We start from the raw sequence: 14,783 nt of genomic DNA on the forward strand, positions 1-14,783 counted from the left end.
AACATCCTGGTAAATCTCCTCTGCATCCTTTTTGTAGCTTCCACATCCTTCCTATAATGAGGTGACCAGAACTGAACACAATACCAGAGCTTTGTAGAGTTGCAACATGATCTCTCGACTCCTGAACTCAATCCCCATATTAATGAATCCCAGCATCACATAGGCCTTCTTAACTGTCCTATCAACCTGTGCGGTGTCCTTGAAGGATGTATGGATTTGAACCCCAAAGTTTCTCTGTTCATCCACACTCTTGAGTAACTGACCATTAACCCTGTACTCAGCCTTCTGGTTTGTCCTTTCAAAAGGCATCACCTCACACTTATCTGGATTGAAATCCATCTGCCATCAGGGAGGGAAGTTTAGGGGAGACATCAGGAGTAAGTTTATTACAGAGAGTTGTGGGTGCCTTGAATGGCAGTCGAGGCTGAAACATTGGGGGCATTAAGAGATTCTTACACAGATACATCAATGAAAGAAAAATAGAGGGTTATGAGGTAGGGAGAGTTCAGTACTTTTTTTTTAGGAAGGAATGTATGGGTCACACAACATCGAAGACCAAAGGGCCTGTACTGTAAAGAGATTAATCAAAGATGAGATGTTGTGCTGAAGTTTTATATGACATTGGTGAAGAAAGTCTGGAGTTTTATGTGTAGTTTTGGTCATCTACTTGCATGAAGAATATCAATAAGATTAAAAGAGTGCAGAGAAGATTTACAAGGATGTTGATGTGACTTGAAGAACTGAGTTATAGGGAAAGGTTAAACTGGTTAGGACTTTATTCCCTGGAGCACAGAGGATTGAGCAGAGATTTGATAGAGGTAAAACAGTGGAAAAACACTGAGATTAAGTGAGACAAGAACTAGAGGATATGAGTTAAGGGTGAAATGGGAAAAGTTTAAAGAAAGCGTTAGGGGGAACTTCTTCACATAGAAAGTGGTGAAAGAGTGGAACAAGCAGCCAGCTGAAATACATTTAAGAAAACTTTGCATAAGTCCATGGATGGGAGGGGTATGGAAGGCTATGGTCCGGGTGTAGCTTAGTGGGACTAAGCAGAATAATAGTTCGGCAAGGACTAGAAGGATTGGTTTCTGTGCTGTAATGTTGTATGGTTTTGGAACTGATTTGGGATAAAATGAGGAGCAAGTGCCTGAAGGCATATGAGGTAAGAGAGGCCATAAATGAAAACTTTGCTTCATTGTTGACTTGGGAGAAGGACCTTGGTGAATGTGTTCACTATGGAACAGGTGAATAAGCTGGTGCATGCCAAGTTTAAGAAAAAGGAAATTTTGGATTTTCTTAAAAATATTTGGATAGGTAAGACCTGGGAAGAAATTTCTGAGGTGTTGGCAATGATCTTTGAGTCTTCCCTGGCCTCTGGAGACATAGCAGCAGATTTTGGAATGGCAATGTAATCCCCTTGTACAAGAAAGTTATGATGAATCCTGGGAACTATAGAGCAGTGAGTGGGCAACTATTGGAGAGATCTTCTCGGTGACAGTTATCCCACCTGCATCCACTGAATATCTTACCTGTTCACCTGTGGTCCTCATCCTTCCTCTCTCCTCTCCTTTTTCTTTAGGCATTTGCCTATTTCTTCTTCTATCTGTCAAAAGGGCCCAGACCTGAGCCTGAAACATTGGTTACTTTTAAACTTCTATGGGTGGTGCATGACCTGCTGAGTTTCTCCAGAATGTTTTTGCATTGCACATGATGACAACATTTGCAGAGTTTCTTGTTCAGAGGGAATCTGCAGGATTTTTCTTCACCCAAGTGAGTACTTGGAATGCACTGTCTAGAAAGATGGTTGGTGCTAGGTCACATTTAAGAAGGATCTATATAAATAGGGTACATGGTTAGTGGTTAGTACAGTGCTATTGCAGTGCCAGTGACTGGGTTTTGAATTCAGCACTGTCTGTAATGAGATTGTACATTCTCTCTGTGTCTGGGTGGGTTTCCATCAGGTGCCCTGGTTTCCTCCCACTCTTCAAAACATATGAGTGTTGTAGGTTAATTTGATGTAATTGGGTAGCATGGGCTCGTGGGCTGGAAAGGCCTGTTACCCTGCTGTATGTCTAAATTTAAAAAAGAAACCCTTGAATTGCTCTGGTCATGTGCTCGAAGATGGGGTTAATACGGATGGGTACCCATTGAGTTATGATCTTGGTGAGGCATATAAAATTTTCTTGGAGCTTCATGAGGAAGACAAGACCACCTCAAAAATAAGGATTCAGCCTTTTAAGACATTGCTGTGAAGACATTTCTTCATCCAGGTGGTGGTGAATATTTATCCAAGAGGGTTGTGGAGGCTCGGTCACTGGGTACATTTGAGTTAGAAGTCGATGGACTTTCACAAATTAAGACTTTATGATCCATGGGGTCTGTGCAGGAGAGTGGCTATGGCGTAAAAGAAAAGCCTTAATCTTATTGAATGCCTTTGTTCTTTGTGATGGAGTGCATTCCACTGGGCTGGGTGAATGCAGCCACAATAACATTCACAACCCAAAGCAAGGAAACCCGCATCTCCCACCCTAAACATTCACACATGTGAACCATCTGGGATGCACTATGTCCAAGTCATTGTGGTGATCATTGTTATTTATTTAAATGTTATGCACTTTAGAAATCAAGAAGAAACAAGAAATAAATATTTATTTTTCAATTAATCTTGCTCTAAAAATTGCATTGAATTTTCAACCTGTTGATCATGAACATATTAAACTGAAGTAAATGCAAAATCTTTGTAAGAAATAAGCAAAAATAATGTGCTCAAGTACCATATGATAACTCCCATGAGTAGGGCCACTGATCAAATGGGATGTCAGAATTCAGGAATAAGTCAAACAAGAGTTGGTAACATGCTAGAGTGCAATACACAAAAGTGCTGGAGAAACTCAGCAGGTCACACAGCACCGATGTAAAATACAGGGCAACTAGCCATTCAATTCTAAGCCCTTTGTCAGGGTATGTGCAAAAATAGGGAGGTGTCTGAAGAAAAAAAGTGGGGGAGAGGGGAGTGGTGAGGAGAGGAGGGAGGAAAAGGAAGTGGAATGAGCACAGGCTTGCAGGTAAGAGGTCATGGGTGGGAGGATAAAAGAAATAAAGCTGAGGTGATGAGAAGGAGCCAGCCCTCTGAATGGAGAAGAAAGGAAATTAAATGACATTGGAAAGTTGTTAATACCATCTGGTTGGAGAGTGCCCAGATGGAATTTAAGCTGTTGTTTCTGCAATTTGCAGGTTGTCTCAATTTGGGAATGATGTGTGTAATTAAAATGGTTAATTAGTTGATGATCCTTGCTATTGCAGTGGACAGAGTGAAAATGGTCAACAAATTGATATCTTATTTTGCAACCAGCCTCTTCAATACAGAGCAGCCATAATGGGAGTATCGGAAATAGTAGATGACCCCTGTAGATTCACAAGTGAAGTGTTGCTTTACTTGGAAGGACAGTTTGGGGCCCCAAATGGTGATGAATGAGGAGGTATGGGTGCAAGTGTAGTATTTCTAGTGGTCACAGGGGTAGGTACCAGTGGGTGATTAGTAGGAAGGGATGAGTGGACGATGGAGACTGGAGAGAGTGGTCCCTGTGGAAAGTGGAAAGGAAAGGAGAGGGGAAGATGCACCTGGTGGTGGGATCACGTTGTTGGTGGCAGAAATTTCAGAGGATAAAACGTTGGTTGTGGAAGCTGGTGGGGTGGTTGGTGAGGCCAACGGGAATCCTGTTGTTGCGTCAGGGGGAAGAGGGGATGAAGGCAGATGTGTGAGAAATAGAGGAGATGCTGGCATTAGAGGGAAAGCAGCTTTTGTTTCCCAAGGACATCTCAGATATTCTGTAATGGGACCAAATGCAAGAGAGACAGAGGATTGAGAATAACTGTTATGAGCCCAGATGACCCCAAAACACAGCAGCAACAGAAATTCACCAGGGCAAATGGTTACTAAAAGAAAATTTGTTTTCAATTATCTTTAAACATGAAAACAGAATCAAACTTTATCTTATTACTATTAAATTAACCCCCTTCAAATTCTAAGCGCACGTATATGTAATGTGTATGTAAGTTCAGAAAAGTTTTTTTGATTCATAGTCCAATCTCACTTCTCCCTCCTCCAAGTTCACTGATTGCAGGCAATTCTTATATCATGCACAGAATTTAACATTTATGAATTTCACCAGGCTTTGGTGCTTTAAAGGTAAATTGTCGAATTTCAGAGAGAGATTTGTTGTTCACTTGACACAAACTGATCCCTTCTAATCAGCCACATCAGTGTCTTGCCGAAGAAACTTGCCCCATCAAGGTTTTCCAGATGATAACCTCTTTCTTTCAGGTCACCACAGAGTTCCTTTTTGTTTCTCTTATTTGAAGTGAAACATTAGGCACCAGTCCTCTTCTCTTGTATGGACCACAAGGACTTTGACCAGGCTGAGCTAAGAACTCACTACCTGCCTTCCAAATGTGGTTTTCCACCAGCTTGTCAGCTTGTCCTGTTCCATTCCCAGCTGCTGCTGTTGAACTGTAGAAATGAATTCTCTCTTTCTCTCTCTCTCTCTCTCTCTCTCTCTCACATAGAGAAAAGCTTATTTGACCCTCTCTGCTTGCCAAAATCACATGACCCTCTTTGAGCAGCCAACTGCACTCAGACAGACTGCGGCTCTGAACCTAATCCTCTGAATTCTTTCATCTGTTGCTTTTCAAAACAACAATCCATTTGTGAAGTCCCTATAGGCCCACCTCACTGACAAAAGACAAAGGAGGAAAAACCCAACACCCAACCCCAACCAACCAATTTTCCCTTGTAACCGTGTCTGCCTGTCCCGCATCGGACTTGTCAGCCACAAACGAGCCTGCAGCTGACGTGGACATTACCCCTCCATAAATCTTCGTCCGCGAAGCCAAGCCAAAGATAGGCATTCTTCAAAATTTTTGCAAAGGTACTCGGAACCAGCATGTCTTGTTTGAGCAGAGCTCCAGTATTTTAAATGAGATCTGTTTTGAAGAGTTTGTATGTGAACTAACGTGTCTCAAAAATCACTAGAGATAACAATACACAATATATAACATATTATAATACAGTAACCCAATTTTGAGAGTATTTTTATACATGATCAATTTTAACATCTTGACAAACATGTGCTATCACATTATTTATACCTCTGATATGATTAATTAACTCCAGTTTAAAAGTCTTCTGTTTTTATTCTTTATTTTATTCAAAAACACCAGAGGATTGTGGTTAGTGATTATCACAATTGGTTCATGAGAGGTACCAAGATATACATCAAAATTTTGCAGAGCAAATATGATAGACTGTGGCGGCTCAAAAGATAACCATTCTTTTTCAATAGCGGAATAGTTCCTTTGATGAACATTAAATTTTTTAGTAAAGTAGGCAACTGGATGGTCAATTTCATTATGTTTTTGCAATCAAACTACACCTGCTGCTCCCTCACTGGCATCCATTGCTAAAGAAAATGGTTTGTCAAAATCAGGAGATTTTAACACAGGGCAATGGCATAGCATGTTCTTTAAATTTTCCAAAGCTGTCTTGACACACAAATTTCTCCCCTTTCTTCAAAAGGTTGGTTAAAGGAAGAGCAACCTCAGCAAAATTTCCTATAATATCCTGTTCCTAAAAACCTTCTCACTGCTTTCTTGCCATTGGGAATAGGAAACTCAGATATTGCATTCACCTTAGCTTGAATAAGTGCAACTTTGCCATGGCCATCTACATAACCAAAATATGTTACTATGGCATTTGCAAATGGACTCTTTGCTAAATTAACAGTTAAGTTTGCTTTGGGTAATCTTGCAAACAATTTGTCTAATTCCCTTAGATGTTCTTCCCATATGTCACTTTTTGTGATCAAGTCATCAATATAGGCATCTGTATGTGTTAACCATTGGATTACCGAATTAATCATCCTTTGGAATGTTGCTGGGGCATTTTTCATGCCAAAATTTAACACATTATACTTGTATATACCAGATGGAGTTACAAAAGCCGAAATATTCTTTCCTCTCTCAGTTAAAGGCACACACCAGTAATCCTTCAACAAATCCAACTTCGTAAGAAATTTGGCTTTGCCAATTTTATCAATACAGTCATCTATTCTCAGAATAGGATAATCATTTGTTTTCGTTTCTGAATTAACCTTTCTATAATCTGTACAGAACCTAACAGTTCCATCTGGTTTCAGGAATGTCTAATAATATCATTTCTCAAAATATATTCCACCTCCTGATCCATGATTTTACTCTTCTGAATGTTTATTCTTCATGGGTGCTGTTTTAAGGGATTTGCTTCCCCTACATTTACATCATGGTAAATCACTGATGCCCTTTTTGGAACATCAGGGAACAAATTTGTGTATTTCAAAAGCAATTCTTTCAACTGCATCTGCTCTTGTAACTTAAGATGGCCTAACTTTTCTTCCAAATTTTCAAAATTGCTGAGTTAGACAGGTACACAGGAATCATGATTTCTTTAAGATAACTCTCACAAGATTCCGTTTCCATAATCTTATGATCCATAACTTCCTCAACCCTGTCAACAACTGTCACCTCAGATACAGATTGTTCTCCACTACCTTTATTCTCATAATAAGGTTTCATTAACAATTCACCCTTCAAGTCATCTCCACAAGCCATTTCTTTATTCTTCTATTCAGTTACTGCTTTCTCCCTTAAGATAACAAGATCTGTATCTATTTTCTGTTGCTGAATAAACTCTTTCCTTGAAAAAGAGAAATCCTTACTCTCACAATTACCCTGCTCTTTCAAACATACTTCAGAAGTACTGGGCAAGTCTCTATCATATGGATCTTCTTCAGCTCTCATAATTTTCTTAGTCACAGACCTTGTTACAGCACATGCAGGATACATCTCACAATCCTTTCTAACCTCATCCTTACTAGGGTGATTTGTTAATCTCAAAACTGACCAAATTTTACCCTCCGCCAAATCATTCCTTAATAAAAATGAGACACCCTGTATCAGTAACTTTGAAATTACTCCTACTACAACAGGTCCTTTGACTAATTCTGAATTTAGCACAATATTGTGAAGCGATATTGACTCTACCTCACCTCCAGCACCATTAATCAAAGTTGCCTCCCCTGTGTCAAACCTTTGATCCAGAGTTAAAACACTTTCCAACAACAATGACTGAGCAGCCGCAGTATATCTTAAGAATTTTAACTCGAACCTGTGATTCTCCCTCCTTTACTGAAACAAAGCCCTCTGACACAAAAGGTTTGAAAGCATCCATGACTTCCTTACCAGGTTTGGAACATCTGCTCTCCTTAAATTCAACTGATTGAACACATTCTTCTGGTAAAACTTCCTTTTCTCATTTCTTTTTCAACACTAGTCAATTCGCAATCACGTGACCAGGTTTCTTACAAAAATGACATACAAATCCAGAGGTACTGTCCTTTCCCACCTTACTTTCATCTTTTCTCTTACCATTCTTTCCAGACTTAATTTCAGGTTTACTATCCTGCACCACATTAAACTTATGAACAGTTTTATTAATCTGTTCCACATTAACTCTCTGAAAATGCCTACTATTTTGGAAATGTATTTTTGTGAATTAGAGCAAATTCACCCGCTAATCTAGCAAGCTGTTGCCACGTCTCCATGTCTCTCTCATCCAGGTATAATTTAATCTCCTTTGGGACACCTTTTAATTTCCTCTATTAATATCAATTCTCTCAATCTGTCAAAATCATTGTTTATTCCTTTTCAGGTGCACCAATGGTCAAAAGATTCAGATTTCTTTAGAGCAAAATCCATATAAGATTGATTCCATGTTTTCATCAACTCTTAAGCTTTCAGTATTGCTTGTTTAACAGTATCATAATTTGTCACTTGCTCTGGAGTCAAGCTCGAGTATATAATTTGTGCTTTTTCCTTCAATACACTTTGGAGCATTAGAAGCCACTTTTCTTGAGCTCTCAGCTACCTTTTCAAAAAGCTGCAAATATATATCTATATCTCCCTCATTAAAAGGAGGAACTAGATTTACCTCTCTACTAGCCAGAAATCTCCCCCCGGGAGTTACTCCCTCAATCCTCTTCTCTCTATCTCAATTTTTAACTTTTCTAATTGAAACTGTCTGTCACTTTCAATTTCCTTGAACCGTCTTTCAGCTCCCTCTAACTTAAATTTCCTCTGTTTTTCAGCTTCCTCTGCCTCATATATCCTCTGTTTCTCAGTGTCTAACACCCTCAATTTCTCCAATTCCAATTGCAATTCAAAAGATGTATTCTCTGGAAATGTTTCTGTCTTTCTCAACAAATTTTCCCTCACTCATATAATATTTCACTATAATCCTCTGTATTTGTATTTTCCTCATCCAGTGCTTAACTTCAGTCAGTTATAATACCTTCAAAATAACCATCAGTTCCTGTTTTCTCTTGCTCTGCTGCTGATGGATGTGACAAAAATGTATCAACCTCCATTGCTGCTGTTTTTATACACACAAGCTTTAAATTAGCTTAAAAAAACCAATTAACTAATAAATCATAAAAACTCCAATTTTCAATCCGAAAGGACGATCCCCATAAAATGTTACGGAGTCCAGAGGACCCCAAACCCAGCAGCAATAGATATATACCATGACAAAGGGTTACTTAAACAAAAGTTGCTTTTAATTATCTTTGAACATGAAAATAGAATCAAACTTTAACTTATTTCTATTGACTCACTTGACCTACTTCATCCCCTTCTAATTAAGTGCACATGTGTGTAAGTTCAGCAAAGTTCTTTGGTTCACAGTCCAATCTCACTGTTTGCAGGCAATGCTTATACTGTGCACAGAAGTTAACATTATAATAAAGTTCACCAGGCTTTGATGTCTAACTTTGATTACCAATCAGGGTTCTTTTTAGCTTTCAGAGAGAGTGTTTTTCTTGTTCCAGGGCATTCACAACTGATGTACTTCCATCAGCCACTCCATTGTCATGCTGACAAAATGTGTCCTCTTCAGGGTTCTCCAGACAATAACCTCTTTCTTTCAGGTCACCACAACTCTGAGAGCAAAGCCTGATTTTTTTTCTGCTCTCAGCCTGCAAAGATCACATGACCTTCCAGACAGGAAATGCTCTTTTCCAGACAGAGCTGCTACTGCCTGTTGTTTCATTTGTTGCCTTTTGCAAATAACCGTCCATCCTGAGTCTCTGAGCCCTCGTGCAAAACTCCTGCAAAAACTCTGTTTTAAAGTGTTTGTGTGTGACCTGCTCTAACAACCTTTCACAGTTTATCTCCCAAACACCTCTATATACTCTGTCACAACATTCTCTCAGTGTCTGTGTAGGTTTTCCCTGGGGGCTCTGGTTTCCTCCCACCATTCGAAATGTATTGGAGGTGTAGGTTAATTGGGTGTAAATTGGATGGCATGGACTTGTAGGCCAAAATGTCCTGTTACCGCGTTATATGTCTAAATTTAAATAAATTTTGCTAATGGTGGACAAAGTTGGGGTGAAAGTGAGAAGCAAAGTGGAGAAACTTGACGCGTTGCTTAATAGTTCCTTTTTTTCATGTAATAAAGACAGTGCAATATTAATCTGAATTTGCTTTAGTCTTCTGAAAGGCAGGCAGATGTGCCATTGGCAGAAACTGGCTGAAGCACCACTTAATCAGAAAAAGTGAAGTGAAAGAAAATCCCACTCCCCCCTTCCCCCAGGTCACCAAGTGTCCGTGGATTCACTTCCAGCGCTCCCGCAGCCACACAAATTTGAGTACAAGCCATCAGCTTGTGCTCCAAATCCGAACTTCCCACACGTTCAGGAAACCTTCAGTGACCTTGGCACCCTCTCATGTCCAAGTTCCAATACCTGGTACACCTTCAGCCAATCTCTAGTAGTCCATAGCCTGGTGTGAATCTCAGTTGCCAGCAGCCCACAGCCTGCACAGTTTCCTCATCTCGAGTCTCCAACACCCCGCTGCCGGTGTTTTTCTCCTCACCGATCCACCGTCATGGTCACCATCCAATGGGTCATCTCTACTTCTCTTTCTCAAATGGGGAGTGTTCTCCCTGTTTTCTGGTGCCTTGCTCCGGTCCTCTGCTTCCTTGGAGGCTGCAACCCTTCATGGCTGCTGTCGATCATAGATGCCACAATCTTGGACCAGACCCTGTGGTTGTGGGATTTTCCAATAAAATAAAATGATGGGTGTGGGAGGCATCAATGCAGCAGTTGAGGAGCCCTATCTGTGTAGGCTTGTTGCGTGGATGGCTCCTACAACGTGAAAACTATATTGGTTGCCCTTTACTTCCTCTGTGTGACCTGCTGAGTTTCTCCTGCACTTTTGTTTCTCAGTAGTTCTCTGTTTTGCTCCTTGTTTTTTTCTGAGGATGGAGGGTGCAGTTTGTGTTGTATTCTTTTGAATTGCAAGGCATAATAGGAAAAGGGGGTCAGTGAAACATGTTCGTCTGTGGGTAAACTAGGTTGAAAATCTTAATACGGTTAAATTTAGAATGTTGCTTTACTGTTGCCTGAAAAAATATATAAAGCAATCCATCTAATATTTCTTCCTCCTCCCCGCCATTGCTACTGTCCCCTACCTCCCCTATCCACCTATCATTTCCTGCCTTTGCCATTCTCCCTCTCTCCACCTCCCCCCCCCCCCCCCACCCTTTTGTCCAGAAACCTGCCAGCATTCTCTCATACCTTGATGAAGGTCTCAGGCCCGAAACGTCAGTTTGTATTTCTACCTTTACTACATAAAATACACTGTTTGACCTCCTGAACTTATCCAGCATTTTGTGTTTAATATTTCTTCCTTCCTGATTTGGCTACAATTACATTTTGTTTTATTAAGCACATTAGCTTCTCACCTTTGTCCCACTCAGTCTACAAACTAAGGTACTATGAATCTGAAACATTCTTTATGCTCCACTCTGCAGAATGACAAAAGAATTCCTGCGGCAGCTTTGCAAGGAGCAGAAGCTCTACCAGACACCTTGCCTGAATGACACACTATATTTGCACTTTAAAGGTTAGTGTTCTCAAAAAATCCAGACATTCTTAACAACTGAAGTCTGATTGCCTCCACTGGGTTAACTCAGAAATGTTGGCCTTGTTTTGTTGACCTAATCAAGTGTTTCCCCGAACTGGGTTTTGCAGAAGAAATGGGTATTAATAACATAAAACTTGTTTAAAAAATTCCTGTTTTTATTTAATTTAAATGACTTTTTGCCTGTGTTTCTAAATAGTTGCTGCGATGCTAACAAAACAAAATGGCGTCTTGAGGCCTGAGATCAACAGTGCAGACGTCAGGCCTCAAGATGCCATTTTCAATCAACGGATTTCTTCAACGGAGGTAGCCTGGGATGTGGTGGGATTAGCCAGGCCTGTGGAGGTGGCCTGGGCTGTGGTGGGGAGCAAGGGGCAGAGGAGGCAGCTTGGCCTGTGGAGGGGAGTGAGGGATGGTAGGGGTAGCCCAGGCCTGTGGTTGGGCCAAGTCTGGGGGGTGGGGGGGGGCCTTACTAAAGCTCAGTACAAGGCCCAGGCGTGTTAATCCGCTACTGGTGAGTTTATTTACTTTTTTTGGGTTCTGCAATTTCCAAGCACTCCTCAAAAGGGTTCTAAGAGTTAAAAATTTTGAGAAGCCCTGATCTAATCTAATCATGTTCAATCATGATTTTAAAAATGTCTAAATTGGTGCCAATATCTGAGGACAGGGAAGAGTTGAAAACACACAGTCCTCTTGAATCTTGCTGAATAGTTTCAGCCAATTTAACTGCCATTGATGGACAGCATCTGATTGAATCAGCAGCAAAGTTTACAGTTCCTAATGTGATTCCTATTTTGCTATCAAAGAAATTCAATATACAGTATAAAGTTCAGATGCTGCATGACGTGTGCTAGTACGCTCTATACCGAGCGATCTCACTGTCACCAGGAGTGGGTCTCAGGACTTGAGCCATCAATCAACCAATCCATGAGTGTGAGATGGTTCGCAAGAGTTCCCTTCAGACCAAGGACATTGTAAATACTATAAATAGTTCTCTAATTGTAAATAAAAGGGTTAGTTCTTTGGATTTGGGAATACACTCGAGTCTGTCGTTTCTCTCTTGTGTGCACAGCACCTTTACATTTTGGCAGTGAGGTGAAAATGTTCCTCAACCGGCAGCAGAAAAACTTTGAAGAAATACATTGACCAGCTGGCAAAGAAAATGTCCGTTGGGACTCCAGCTGTTGTTGAACATGAGCAGATGCTTTAATAAGCTCTATCAATGAGTTCTCATATGACTCAGAGTCAAAGCACATTTGAAACTTGGTTCAAAAAGTATGAAGACTTATTTGAAGTCACCTTTGCCAAGTTGATGATGCATGGAAAATTAGACTATTGTTGCAGAAGTTAGGCACTCAAGAACATGAGTGTTATATAAACTTCATTCTGCCGTGAGCTCAGTTCCAGGGAAATACTTAATGTGTTGGCAGAGATATTCGATGAACAAACATCACTGTTTAACATTCGGTATCAGTGCCTCAAAATGTCTAAAAAAGATATCGAAGATTTCGTGACAAACACAGGGATGGTGAATCAACAGTGCGAGCGTTTTAAACTCCCGACGCTGAGTGAAGACCAGTAGCAGGATTTCTGTCGCACCACGATGCCGACCTCAATGTGTTTGCTAGCGAAGATTGAACAGGAGTCAGATATGACTCTTCAAAAATTAACAGCTGAATGCCAACACTTAATTAATCTGAAAAACAGCAGCAAAATTGTGGAAACGGCACACCCATCTTCAAGTGGTGACCAGACAGTCAAGTCAGCAGACCCTGCTAGACCAAACAAAAGTGCTTCCAGCCCAGCCAAACCACCCAGTACCTGTTTGAACTACAATGAGTGGCACTACGCTTGTGACTGCCCGGACAAACGGCAGTGCTGCAGTAAATGCAAGCGTCGGGGACATAAAGCAGAATGCAATAGAACTGGCAGATGGAAAACGCCTGATAAGTTCGCTTCACCCTCAAAAGTGAAACCTATCACGATGACTTTCAAGGTGGCAAATGCCAAATGCAGGAAATCTGTGAAAGTTCACAGTAACGGCATCCCAGTGAGGCTTCAAATTGAAATAGGGTCTGACATTACCCTAGTATCAAATAAAATGTGGAAACAGATTGGTCAGCCAGAGGTGACTCCAACCAAAAACATGACATAACATAACATAACAATTACAGCACGGAAACAGGCCATTAGGCCCTTCTAGTCCGCACCAAACCAAACACCCCTTTCTAGTCCCACCTCCCTGCACAATGCCCATAACCCTCCATCTTCTTCTCATCCATATACCTGTCCAACCTTTTCTTAAATAATACAATTGACTCCGCCGCCACTATTTCTCCCGGAAGCTCATTCCACACGGCTACCACTCTCTGAGTAAAGAAGTTCCCCCTCATGTTACCTCTAAACCTCTGCCCCTTAATTCTTAACTCATGTCCTCTTGTTTTAATCTTTCCTCCTCTTAACGGAAATAGTCTATCCACATCCACTCTGTCTATCCCTTTCATAATCTTAAATACTTCTATCAAATCCCCTCTCAACCTTCTACGCTCCAAAGAATAAAGACCTAATCTGTCCAATCTCTCCCTATACTCTAGATGCTTAAACCCAGGTAACATTCTGGTAAACCTTCTCTGCACTCTCTCCACTCTGTTTATATCCTTCCTATAATTAGGCGACCAGAACTGCACACAGAACTCCAAATTAGGCTGCACTAACGTCTTATGCAATCTCAACATCACCTCCCAACTCCTATATTCCATGCAATGATTGATAAAGGCCAGCATACTAAAAGCCTTCTTCACCACCCTATTCACGTGAGTTTCTACCTTCAGGGAACGATGTACCGTTACTCCTAAATCTTTCTGCTCTTCTGTATTCATCAATGCTCTCCCATTTACCACGTATGTCCTATTCTGATTCTTCTTACCAAAATGAAGCACCTCACACTTATCAGCATTAAATTCCATCTGCCATTTTTCAGCCCACTTTTCTAAGCAGCCCAAATCCCTCTGCAATCCTTGAAAACCTTCTTCATTATCCAAATTCTTCTGGGGAGATCCTGGAGTTTTAGTTTCAGTCGACTGTTTCATCAGCTTAAATGACGCAGAAGAAAATGGAATGTGTTATCTGGTAAAATGTCCTAACCTCAGTCTCATGGGTCTTGACTGGATCGAAAGATTTAACCTTCTGGACAAGCCACTCAATTATATTTGCAACAAGTTGCTAGTAGCACATACCCAATGTCAGAAACACAAATTCTCAAAAATGAGTCTCTTTAAGATCGGTGACACGACAAGCTTTATTCTCAAGTCTGCAGAGTTGGACTCAACCGGCTTCTTGCCAAGTCGAGCCCTGATACATACAGTGCATTGTTTTTTATACAATTTGCTTGTCCTTCGGCATCTCCACTACACTGCTTTAATTGGTTAGTTTTTGCAGAATCATCCTGATTACTGTTAGTCACGCACACCACGATCATTCATGACCTCTGCTCACACCAAATTCTGTTTTTCACTCTTTATCAATCTTTGGCTCCTGCATGTCTCTCTGTAGTTAAATCTGTTGCAAGTCTTTTGTAACATTTTACAGCTAAACTCCAGTGGTTAGCCCCCTTTTATGACTAATCATCACATTTTAACTTAAACCCTTTTTAACCCAAATTCTCTATCTATAACAATCCACCCCTTTCTTTCTTTAAAATGTGTGTACTATTGCTGAATGGGGATCTTAAACCAGGGAAGAGAACCATCTTCTGCTATCAGGCCAACCGT

At 40.7% G+C, this 14,783-nt stretch overlaps 1 protein-coding gene across 6 annotated transcripts in view; it reads left to right on the plus strand.

The window, feature by feature from the left end:
- LOC138740896 (dynein axonemal assembly factor 1-like) overlaps nt 1-14,783 on the plus strand; it is a 297,316-nt gene that overhangs the window by 48,893 nt on the left and 233,640 nt on the right. For all 6 annotated transcript variants that reach the window (XM_069894183.1, XM_069894219.1, XM_069894191.1 and 3 more), the window contains one exon: nt 10,904-10,995. In XM_069894183.1, coding sequence (XP_069750284.1) covers nt 10,904-10,995 — 92 coding nt within the window. The remainder of the gene's footprint in view (nt 1-10,903; nt 10,996-14,783) is intronic.

Source organism: Narcine bancroftii, chromosome 1 (genome assembly GCF_036971445.1).
Source record: "Narcine bancroftii isolate sNarBan1 chromosome 1, sNarBan1.hap1, whole genome shotgun sequence".
Taxonomy (NCBI): domain Eukaryota; kingdom Metazoa; phylum Chordata; class Chondrichthyes; order Torpediniformes; family Narcinidae; genus Narcine; species Narcine bancroftii.